The sequence below is a fragment of the Neomonachus schauinslandi genome, chromosome X (assembly GCF_002201575.2).
Source record: "Neomonachus schauinslandi chromosome X, ASM220157v2, whole genome shotgun sequence".
Taxonomy (NCBI): Eukaryota; Metazoa; Chordata; class Mammalia; order Carnivora; family Phocidae; genus Neomonachus; species Neomonachus schauinslandi.
Window position 1 is genome coordinate 99828088 of NC_058419.1, and position 12814 is coordinate 99840901.

Below are 12814 nucleotides of genomic sequence, written 5' to 3' on the forward strand. Positions count from 1 at the left end.
CGATTGTCTTCAGACATGATTTGGGCAAGACCCCCATCTTGCTGTCAACCCACCAAAGGGAAAAAAATCAGAAAGTCAGAAAGGAACGAAACTCTAACAGAACCAGGCAGAAGGGTTTTTCAGCAAGCCCCTCTATTTTCTACTCAAGATAACATTAATAATTAGGTATCATCCACATTGGTTTCTTAGTCCCCTGCTGCTGAGGTTTTTCTCTATTAAACTCTCAACTACATCAGCAATTTCAGCAGAAATTCATAATAACTGTACAGTCCCTCTGTCCCTATCTGAGAAGTGTAGAACAAAAAGCATTTGTCCACAGTAAAGCACTATGGACATAATCTGTTTACCGCTTCTCTTTCTTGGGGTGACCGATATATACTCCAGATCAGTGACAATGATGAAATCCAACTTTCATTTTTCCTTCCTTACTCAAGGCACTGTGAGGCAGGTTTCTGCTGTTTTGTGACATATTCCAGTGTAGCTCCCACATAAAAATTCTTATGATGTAAAATAATCTATCAAAACCTCCATTTTTCTGTTCTAGTCCTTTATTAAAACTTATATAATTTATCTCATGGGCATGGAAAAACCTAAGCCTTTCCAAACCTTACTCTACTGGAGATAGTTTTTCAGATGTACCTGTTCTCAGATGAAAGAAGCATCGTCGCATGGCCAAAGGCCAAGGATGCCCTGGGTCTGTTTCAATGAGGGTGGTCCAGGGTCTCTAGGATGTTCCAAACTGAACTGAATGCTTTGGGAAAGATTGGTGGGTATGCAACAGAAGACTCATGAGTGGGTTTCTGGATTCAGCATAGTGGGTTCTAGGAATGAAGAAACATCCTGGATATTTTGCCAGATGCTATTTTGCCAGTTTTCTCATTATGGCATTTCCTTTGGCAGCTAGGCCAGTGTTACCTATCTTTATATTAATGTCCATATGCGTATACCTTCTTCTTCCTTTTCCTTATACCTTGCGAAAGAGAGTATATTTTTTCCCAATCACCATCCACCCTGTTCCATGAGAGAAGCAAAGCTAAATAGGGGGAAGTAACTCCCTAGGCACAAAAAACCCATTACACTCTCCAGAAAAAGCAATTTGCTCTACTTGGTAGTAGACAGAAATTAACTCACCAAAGAACAGCAGAGAATCAGACCTAATTATGTCAGTAGGACTTTAGTTAACATCATGATACTAGAACCTTCTTTAACATTCACACTTAACGGATACCTAGAATTCATTTTAAAGGTAATATCTCTAAACTTTTGACGAATGAATACCCACAAATGAACACGGTCATGTCCAATGTGTGTTTGTGAATTATTTGGAAACTATCCTATTTAAAGTGAAAAGATGTAAAATCATCTTAGATTTATGATGTCATTAACCTATTCCAAACAATCGCCTCAGTGTCGGGTTGTTTGTGGTCGTGTTGGGATATTAGGAGGGGTTTCTTTGGAGGGGTGGGGGATGGAATAAAGTTGTTCTGCATTTACAACATTCATAATTAAAATGAGCCAGAGGAAATTAGCTACATGGCTGTTATGATTTCTAGTGTATTATCAAAAATAATTATGGCACTTTGCCATGTGTTCTTGCCTTCTTCTTACATATTGCTGTCAGGATGAGACTTGACATCAACTAATTGCTTATTTCTAATATAGTCTTGAACTACACAGATTCTCTAGAGAGAAAAGAGAGAGCTCTGTGACAAAGAGATTCAGGAAATAGGAGCTTTTCTAACTTTCAATTCTGCATATAATATAGACAAATTGTATAGATAAATATAACCAGATGTGTATTGGTCCATGGAAAGATAGTTGACTATTTTAAGAATAAGAATGTGTTCTGTTCATTTGGAGCCATTGAAAATCATGAAAGGTGTGAGTTCAGAGTTGTATTTGAGGTGGGAATCTCCTGTGTCTATGTAACTATGTGCAGCTTTGGTGTCTGTGCCCTTGCCCTGTCACTGTAATTTACTTGGTACCGACGGGTGAGTGTGTGTATATGTGTGTTTAAAACACAGCATATACAGAGGCGCCTGGGTGGCTCAGTAGGCGGAGCACCAGAGTCTTGGTTTTGGTTCAGGTCCTGATCTCATGGTTCACAGGATCGAGCCCCGCATAGGGCTCTGCACTCAGTGGGGAGTCTCCTTGAGATTCTCTCTCTCTCTGCTCCTCCCTGCCCTCTCAAATAAATAAAAATAAATCTTTAAAAAAATAAATAAAACACAGCATATATAACATTTGTCTTACTCCTGGGGAAAGGAAACTTAAAATAATATTTCTGCCTTTAAAATGCTTTGGTGAACAGTTATCACTTTGCCTAATTCTACCTTCCAAAGGTAGACCGAGGGAAGGATGAAAGTGAGTCACACGTGCAGCTATTTCTGTAATTTATGAGCACTTGGTGATCCCTCCTCCTTCCTTCCTGGTTTTGGAGCCACCACGTTATTGGTTCAAGAATGGCTAAGGCTGCCTGTCAGCTAAATTCCTGCCTCCATTCTCTCCCTGCTGCCTTTGCCATTTACCCTGAAAACTGCCCCACCCCAGGTAATCATTCTCAAATACTTTTATAGTATGTCATGTCTGCTGTGGTGAAAACAATGGTGCACATGTGGTGTGGGGGGGTGCTCTTTGGTTATGGGGAGCAAATGATATGTACAAATGGATTTCTTTCCTGTTTATGAGATTTCTCTCTCTGTTCATCCTATTATGCTGTGAACATCAAGAAGGTAGAAGTTTGTTTTTCACCACTGCGGGCCTAGATGCTGATATATGAAATATTAGTGGGAGAAAGGAAAAGTAGGGAAGGAGGGAGGAGGGAGGGAGGGAGGGAAGGAAGGAAGGAAGGAAGGAAAGAAGAGAGAGAGAGAGAAAGAAAGAAAGAAAGAAAGAAAGAAAGAAAGAAAGAAAGAAAGAAAGAAAGAAAGAAAGAAAGAAAGAAAGAAGGAAGGAAGGAAGGGAAGGAGGAAGGGAGGGAGGGAGGGAGGGAGGGAGGAAGGAAGGAAGGAAGGAAGGAAGGAAGGAAGGAAGGAAGGAATGGACGGACTAACTTAAGGGCTGGGACTACATCTTTCTTACATTATATGTGTTCCCGCAGCTCCTAGTGAAGTCTTGGAAGTTCAGTAGGCACTTAAGTGCATGTTTGTGTGATGAATAAATATGCAGAACATTTGCGCACTGTGACAGAATAAAAAGAAACTAGGAAAAACGCGACGCAGAAGAGAGAAGGCACTTCTAATCTTACTTCCAACCTAGTACATCTGAAGTGAACTCTTTGATTTTAAAAAGTAATTTTAAGGCTAGCATAAACCAGAGGGTCAGAGAAGGAGAGAAAGCAGCACGGGTTGCCTGAGTTTGGAATTGCTTAAGGCGGTCTGACAAATGGGATTTTGCTCAGTTTCCTCCAGGGTAATCCACCCTAGGCCAGGCATTTTTAAAGATTAGATTTTGAAATCAAGGTTTGCACCTGGGAATGTACTGAGGCAGGAGAGCATATCCCTTCTCTCCACTGTTCTACTGCATAAGGGTGAGAATTTTCGAATGAGATACGAAAGCAAAGGCAACAAACCCTGCAGGATAATAGTCTCTGAGGACCTTAATAACAGCCATTTTTAAAGCACAGCCTGTGGACTCCTAAATCCATAGCCGCTCGTTTAAGATACATTGCGATGCAGTGGACCCGAAAACACACTCCTTATCTACCTAGAGTAACCAGGCTCCAAGCCAAATGGCAGTCCTCAAATTAACTCTTGTTTCTCTTGGGATGACAACTCTGCTGCTTTTAAAAAGGATTGCAATGGCCACATATAGAATAGGGGAAAAGAGTCACGCCCTCTGTGAGTCTGTACCCAACTGCATTTCCTGAGTGAATTAGGAATGTCTGCTGGTTAGATTAGAGTCCTTATAAGGTCAAGATTGTAGGTCCAATTCCTTTATATGGGTGCGTCTCAAAAAAATCCATTAGGAAGGATAATTCTGTTTTGTTTTGCTAGTTGTAATGTTCAATCCATACCAGACTGATACTTTTGTAACATGCAATAAAAATGAATTACTTTTAAAACTACAAAAACCAGACACAAAATGCAACCCTGTGCTTTTTATTTTTAGATTGCTGTAAACATTTCTAAAGATTTACTCTTGATTTCTGTTCTCATAATGGAATATGTGTGTGCATGTGTGTGTGTGTTGTGTGTGTGTGTGTGTGCTCCCAAACCTCAAGTATTTAGAGCACATGTTTTGCAAGTCATTTTGGAGAGCCAAGCTAAGGGAGTTTTACTTTTGCATGTGTATTTTTGTTTGTTGAATTTCTTTAAAGCATCAACACCTTTTCAGGATAACTATGTTGGATAAATTCATTTAAAGAGTTTTATACATACTGCTTCCTTCTTAAATAGAGTTTGCTGAACATAAACCTGCTTTTTCTGCTGAATTTAGGATCTTCATTACTAACAGTAATGATTTTGCTTCACATGCAAGCAAGGTGATGCCTTCAAGGGCTGGTAGGTAGGGCTGTAAGAGGCCACACTGTGTAACCCGGGTCACCTCTGTGTGCTCGCGGCTCCTTCTACACCTTTCTGGTTCTCTGTCAGGTGTCACTCCTTGCCACGTGCAGTGTAGCCCTGACAGATACCTTCTCTCCTGTTCTGGATCTTCTGTATCTGACCTTTTAAGTTCTTGGAAATCAGATCGCCGTTCTTTTTTTTTTTTTTTTCTATCAAGTGTATTTGAATTAGGGGAAAGTTATCAGTAAAAAGGAACTAATGGCCTTATTATCCGCCTACTAATTGCTTTCAGAAAAAATTAGAGATTATGTGTCTGTAATGAATTTTATAGGGAGATGTAGTCACTTATGTTTGTTCTTCCTGCATCTTTCTGTCAATTTTCTTGCTGACCTCTCGGTTGTATTCAAGATAGGGAGGTCATCATTTGCTGGGTTCTTTTTTAGAGACAAATAATTCCATGTACGTAGGAAAGAAAATACTTGGATACTGTTACCCAGGATGTTTGGAAATAGTCTCATAACCATTTGCTTGGGTAATAAAAAGAAGGGTGTCGCCCTGACTCTTGACATCTCTCTTCTTTATTTTGCTTCTAGTAAAACTTTTATAACTTTTCAAATTCTTCCCCAGTTGTCTTATTACTTAGGGACCCCAAGGATCATTCTACTTGTTGAATGAGATAGTACAGATGTAATATTCCATGATCTTGTGTTTGTCCTACTTTTCCTTGTGAACTTTTATTGTCAGTGACTTCCTGAAAGGTCTTTGCCCCACTTAGTTTAAGGACCTCGACTATATTCCATCTGTTGCTTCCTAACACACATCATGTGTTCCAATCAGGCTGTGAGGTTCATTGTCCCTGCTCATAAACCACACTCACTTCCACCTTCTGCCATTCTTACATCCTTCTTCCCAGTGGGAACGTCCTCTTCCCTCTCCCTCTCTTGGTCTTATCCATCCTTCAAGGCTCGGGTGAAGTCGCATGAGTTCATGAAGTCTATCACTTGATTTCCACCCTGATTCTCTTAGAAGAGCAACCCTTATATTAGCTATTACTTATTAAAGGCCTCTTGTGTTCTGGACACTGTTCAGAATATTTTATAAAAATTGTTCCATGTAATATTCACAACAACCCAGCAGGGAGGTATTACTACTTAATATTTAGTGAAGCCAAAGAGATTAAAGAGTTTTCAAACTTATGCAGCTAACAAGGGAAAGAGAAGGGACAGACTCAAACCATGTCTACTTGATGACACTTCGCCATTGCTTTTCCCTGGAGGCTGAGAAAGGGCACTTAGGACAGGAGGAGGCTAGACTCTTGGACAAGAAGGAGGTGTGAGATTTGAAAAAGTTCTCCAGGAAACAGGATTCTCCCTACTTCTAAAACCACTGTGCTGTGGACATACCACTTGCCAGATGGCTGAACTTCTTGACATCACCTTGGAGATTTGCTCTCCAAGTGCACAGAATTTGAGGCTCTATGGTTCTTTGAGGGAGGGAGGGCAACAAATTATGTTTTTTATTGGCACCCATTTTCTCAATTTATGTTATCTCTTGTTGTATTGGATATGTCTCTGTCCTCTGCTTCAGATCTGTTTAACAGTCTCCATGTTATTAAGACCATACAAAGACTCTCGGAATATGGAAAACATTACTCTGCATTGTCTGATGGCAGTGCTAGATTTGCTGAAACTGAGGCAGGAGTATGAGTAACAGGAAAAATTAATTGGGAAAATTTTTATTTTTTTTTAAGATTGTATTTATTCATTTGAGACAGAGAGATAAAGAGAGAGAAAGCATGGGCAGGGGGAGAGACAGAGGGAGAGGGAGAAGCAGACTCCCCACTGAACAGGGAGCCTGACACAGGGCTTGATCCCAGGACCTGGAGATCATGACCTGAGCTGAAGGCAGACTCTTAACCATCTGAGCCACCCAGATGCCCCCACTGGGAAAATTTTAAATGAATAGGAAAAAAAAACCCTCAAAGGTGACATAGCCTAGAGATTAAGAGGAACAGTCCCTGGAGTTCCAACAGCCTGAGTTTGAAATTTGGCCACATGGTTTATTAGCTGTGTGACCTTGGGCACTTTTAGTTAAACTTCTCTGAAATTTCATTTTTGTATATGTAAAATGCAAATACTTCTCGTGCCTACCCCAGTACTGAGAGGCCTCAGTGAGCGCACGTACACCCAGTGCTCTGACCAGCATCTGGTGCAGAGTAAGTCTCATACATGTTGTCGCTGCCGCTGCACCTGTTTCTGTGGTTATGTAACAAATACCTTTTTTTCCACTGCTCATTTGTTATTGTTCTTTTTAAAGAATACGATCACAAAAAGAAGAGAAAAATTAGACACGCTGCCTTGGACGTAATGACTCAGGCTTTGAGGGATCTTTTCTAGTTAAGTCAAAAGTGAAATAAAGCTACTTAAAAATGCCCGCCAGGGTTACTTTTTGTCCAGGTGGGCTATCCTCTGAGAATTCTCTCTACCCCCCACCCCTCCTGCTTTTCTGTGGCCCCTGAATCAAAGGTTCATCTTAAGCTAAATGCCATCATGGTAGTTTTATGCGTGTGAGTGTGTCCCTTCCTCCCTGTCCTGTCAATGTCTCCTCCCACCTAGGACTCAGGCTGCCCACTTGTATTGAGAAATCTCCACTACAGTATGGCAGCCTCCCGGGGGAAAAAAAAAAAAAAGCCTTATGTTCCTCACCGATACTCACCTCCATTTTAGAGCAGGCTACCTGTGTCCCAAAGCTTGACAGATTCCCTGCCATCCCCAAAGAACATGGGTGAGCTACATTGATACTGATGTGTCAAGTCAGCACTTAGTGTAATGTTCACGTGGCTCTCGTAGACAAAGGAACACATTGCTGAAGGGAGAACTTCTGTTCTGGCAGCAAGGATATTTTGGAGTAAGGAGACCTTAAAAACTTCTGGTTTTTGCTCACAGCTGGTCCCAGATGCCCAACTGTCAAATAAGAAGTGAAAAGGGTAGTCAGGAGTCCATTTTTCATTCAGAATAAATCAATCCGTGTGGGTCAGTTTCTGATCAAAATCAGTAATGCCAACTTTCCGGTGCTTTCCCCTCAATAGTAGTTCCCCCCCCCTCCTTGTCAGGAGTAGCCTTGTTCAGCTTCAGCAACTACTGTCTCTTACAACCAGTGCTCACAGCAAATGGGGTGGTGGGAACAGCCCAAGATCTTCTAGAGTCAAAAGAACTCGAATTCTAATGCTTACAAGATAGGTGACTTCAGGCGAGTCAGTTAAACATCTCTCCACCTCAGTGCTCTCATATGAAAAACAGAGAAAACATGTACTTCATGGTGCCAGGACAAAGCATAAAGATCTACATTTGTGTTTTGTACCTTTTACCATTCATGTGTCATTTGTTGCCATCACCCAGCACCATGACCCAGAGAAGGAGTACCGAGCTATGAGTTACCTTACTGCCAATGCCAACACTTGACTTCAGCCACTCTGAACTTCCAAGGGGGCAGGTGGGAGTTTTTATCTCAACATCTATGAGGTGTGGCAGGAAATTCTCATCAATATTTAGTTGGTAATATGAATAAATTGAATAAAAAGCACACACTAGATTTTAGGAAACGTAAAGACAGAGCTGTCTCTTGCATGCTTCTCATTTTCCCCCAGTACTGAGACTAGACAAATAGTGCTCAGTAAATACTGGTTTATCAATTTTACGTTTATTTCTTTGTTGATGATACAACAAAGATGTTTCTGTGTGATATAATGGAAATTGCAAAGATGAAAATTAGCAAATTAATGAATCAACTTCCTAACTATGCTTGGGAAGACCTCTCATTTTTTCAAGAAGGTGTTGATGATTTCATGATATACATGATCTTGAGGAACTATTGATTGAGCTCAATGCAGGATATAAAAATTCAAGTTAACTCTCATTTATATGCATGTTAATGAATAAAGCTGGTGGAATTAGTCAGAATATATCTTATTTTCTTGAACAACTACAGGTTTGGTTTCAATCTAAGTGTGTCCTCTGAGGCAAAGTTTTCAATCAAGTATAACAAAGAAGAACAGTAAAGTAAAAAGAGAAAAGTGGGGAAATTATGTGGCTAACTTGGATCTGTTTGCTTTGGAGTCCTGGTTTATTTAGATAAATTAACCTCACTTTTCTCTTTTCCTGAAGAAGTGGCAAATTCAGGAGGGCAGGTTTTGCCATGTAGGTACACACACATAGAAGAGACGTATGTTTGTTTGATCAGACTCTGTTCTGCAAGAAGCCCAAAACCAGTTTTCTACCACATGAGCTAGTTTCAGAATCAGGCTATTTCCTTCCAGAAGGAGCCTGTTTGTGACAGGATAGAGATAGAAGCTGCTTGGTCTGTTGGAGTATTTCGCTTCTTTCAACGTTGGATGTCCTTCGATCCATATTCTCCCTCATGACTTCCCATCACAGAGAATGGGACGGAGTTCTGTTTAGGGTCTATCCGTGATACTTTGGCTGCCAAAAAGAGTGACAGGAGACATTCATCATTCATCTACCTGACTTGTGCGACATTCCGAGTCTAAGAGTCAGTGACTGAAATCGCAGGCCAGTTCTTCAGAACTGCTAACATGTTACTGCTGCCACTGCCCCCTTACCTCAGAAGAGTAATTTAATTCCATTTCAGAAAGAGGGAGCGGGAAAAAAAGAGTTCCTAGTTACACAAATCAATCCAATTGTTCAGAGCTTCAGAATGAATTTTTCAACTTGTTGAACAGAAGCATACAAATCTCTAAAAGCAAGTCAGATAATGTACAAAGCCTCCATTCATTGTGTAGGCAGAAAGGAATTCTGGTCCCCGGCAGCTCTCTAAGGAATGTTCCTTTGGCTTTGACTGTTCTGTTGGGAACAAGGAGGGAAACACATATATAAAATGAATTTATAATGTCTCTGGCTTATAATGGCAAAATGATAAGAAAAGTTGGCTGTTTAATATAAACTGTCAGTTGCATATTCCAGGCCTCCTCTCTTTGAGGTCCCTCCCACACCCACGGGCCTGGCCACCGTTTAGTGAGGAGTACAAAGTGGCTGTTTATTATTATTGACTGGTGAGGACTGTGCTCTGAAATTTATTCTGTCAACAGAATGTAAGCAAAGTTGGCATTTTAAAGCAGGGCTCTTGCAGTCGCTGGTTTTTCTCAGGATTGCTATGCAACAGGATCAGTGCTGTAGTCCCCGGTTCAAGCTGAAAATGTTACACAGGAAGACATACCATGTAAAGGTCAGATTCTTCTACTGTGATAATTTTCTTGATCTGTGTATATACAAATGAGGTTGAATGTGTAATCACTTATCATAACTCTTATCAAGGTCCTGTGCACTTTCTACCTGTCAAGCCTAAAAATACTACGGTATTTTAAATGCGAAATCTTACTAATAAATGTATGATGCTGTAATAAATGTGTGATGCTATGATGCCAAGGTGAACTTAATGTGTATTGTCAAGAAGATGCTCTCCTACGATAGAATCCCATTAGTGTGCTGGAGCTGTGGACTGAGCACAACCTTGTTTATTGGTCTCTCCATGCTTTTATGGTCCGAATCAACTCTACAGATTACTTAGGTGCATGGAAAATATGACTTAACCCATAGTGTAATGAAATTATTGGCCCTGGGGTGTACTTCATCACGGAATTTTATTTCATATCACTTCCAGAAAATATCATCTTTCATCTGTGGATCAGTCCATGTAACTTAGAAAATTTGTAAAGTTGCAGATGCATCATGTTCCAATTCATATTCTAAAGGAACAAAGTTATTAGACCTAATAAGATGTCCACTGCCAATCTACGTAATAACATGAAGAGATAATGCCCCAAGAAGAGTGAGTTGGAGGTGCATCTTCTTGTTAGTTGGCCCAATTGAAATGTCTTTTGAACGAGCAGTTTATTTTTTACAGTTCTCCAGACTCACAGTTAGCCAGTCTCTCTTGTTTGGTAAATCCGCCCGTGTTCTTCTTCCTGCTGTCTCGTAGGACCTCCAAGGAGAAATTGAAGCTCACACAGATATGTATCACAACCTGGATGAAAATGGCCAGAAAGTCCTGAGATCCCTGGAAGGTTCTGATGATGCAGCCCTGTTGCAAAGACGTTTGGACAATATGAACTTCAAGTGGAGTGAGCTTCGGAAAAAGTCTCTCAACATTAGGTAGGAAAAGATCGGGGGCAAAAAAGCCAGAAATGAATTAAAATGGAAAGAGTTCCTTCCCTTTCCTAGCTCGAGTGGCTAATATCTCATATGTTTATGTAAATCACCCAATTTTGGAATGATTCATTTTATTTTGAATAAATGAATCATTCATTTGCTTAGTATGGAGATGATACTTGAGGGTTCAGATTAGATTAAAATGGCGATGTTTTATAACCATGGGAGAGATGCATATTAAGACATTAGAGTGAATTTAAATGAGGAACACAGCTATCCTAATTTGATAGAGTTCTCTCTTGGCTTACCACAAGATTATACAAAAAGTGATAAAATTAACGTATGTTTATCATGGAATTCTTTCTTTGGCATTACTCTAAATGCATAACAGAGGACATTCCTTAAATACCCTAACGCCTTGTAATTAACACTTTCTCAAGGAGACCTCTCCATAGCGCCTGCCGCTAGGGAGAGATTATAGAAACTTCTGGTCTTAGCTCCCTCTCAGTTTTGTCAGGGTGTCCTCTGGAGACTAAGTGTTCTGTTGTTCTCTACTCTCCTCTTTTGTATTGTTGCCCCTTTCTTTGTATCACCTTTCTCCTGAGAAGCTAATGGATGCAGCTCAGCATTGTTGTAAGGAGCACAGAGTGAAGCTCTTGCTGTACCCCTTGCGAGATGGTTTAGTGGAGGGGCAAAGAGCAGGGATGGTTAAGTGAAATGCCCTGTGGATCAGTCCATGTAACTTACAAAACTTCCCATGTCACGTAAATGACATGGGAAGTACAGGGAGTGGAAGTCAGGTCTCCTGCTTTCTGATCAGTTGCTTGTCCTAATTCACATGTCTTTATAAAAATGTATTGTGCTTTCCTTTGTGTCTAGAAGAGAGGTCGGAGTGGAGGGTGGTAGAAGAGGGCGAATGGGCATCGCAGTGGTTATGAGGGAGCGCGCTAAACCCTGGGAGGAGGTACTACCTTTAGGTCATAAGATTACAGAATGGAGATTTCTTTTTCTTCTTTACATTTCTTCTAAATTGGCTAGACTTTTGACATACAGCATATTTACTTCAGTAATGAGGGAAAATGTCACTGAAATTTTGTAATTCAAAAGCACTCTTGTAAAAACCTGTACTTAATGTGAAATAAGAATGATAGCAACTAACGCACAGCATATCACATATCCTTACATGCCCTGGGCACTTTATATTTCTTGACCCATTTCATGCTCTCAGCAGCCCTACATGATAGGCTCTGTTATTATTCTGTCTTTATATTTAAAGAAAGTGAGGTACAGAGGGGCTAAATAATTTTCCTAAGGTCATTTAGTTAGTAAGTGGCAGATCCGAGATTGAATACAGGGAGTCCGGCTCCAGGGTCTGGGCTTTTAACCATCATATTATCCTGTAGAGTATAAAGCAGAAAGGAAAAGGTAAGACTCACCTAACTTTGACATATAAATACATACTAAGTGAAAGGATGGCAGAGAGACAGATATTTCTAAGAGTAGGAAAGGATTTTTTTTTTAATTTTTTTTTTAATTTTTATTCTTACGTTAATCCCCATACATTACATCATTAGTTTTAGATGAAGTGTTCCATGATTCATTGTTTGTGCATAACACCCAGTACTCCATGCAGAATGTGCCCTCCTCAATACCCACCACCAGGCTAACCCATCCTCCCACCCCCCTCCCCTCTAGAACCCTGTTTGTTTTTCAGAGTCCATCGTCTCTCATGGTTCGTCTACCCCTCCGATTTCCCCCGCTTCATTCTTCCCCTCCCGCTACCTTCTTCTTCTTCTTTTTTTTTTTTTCCTTAACATATATTGCATTATTTGTTTCAGAGGTACAGATCTGAGATTCAACAGTCTTGCACAATTCACAGCGCTTACCAGAGCACATACCCTCCCCAGTGTCTATCACCCAGTCACCCCATCCCTCCCACCCCACCCCCCACTCCAGCAACCCTCAGTTTGTTTCCTGCGATTAAGAATTCCTCATATTAGTGAGATCATATGATACATGTCTTTCTCTGTTTGACTTATTTCACTCAACATAATACCCTCCAGTTCCATCCACGTCGTTGCAAATGGCAAGATCTCATTCCTTTTGATGGCTGCATAATATTCCATTGTATATATATACCACATC

The 12814-nt window shown here is 40.5% G+C and overlaps 1 protein-coding gene across 1 annotated transcript in view; it reads left to right on the forward strand.

Annotated features, from left to right (window-relative positions):
- The window catches only part of DMD (dystrophin), a 2077064-nt gene that overhangs the window by 1695930 nt on the left and 368320 nt on the right, over positions 1-12814 (forward strand). The window contains exon 56 of the mRNA XM_021677947.1: positions 10500-10672. Within this exon, the coding sequence (XP_021533622.1) occupies positions 10500-10672 (173 nt within the window). The remainder of the gene's footprint in view (positions 1-10499; positions 10673-12814) is intronic.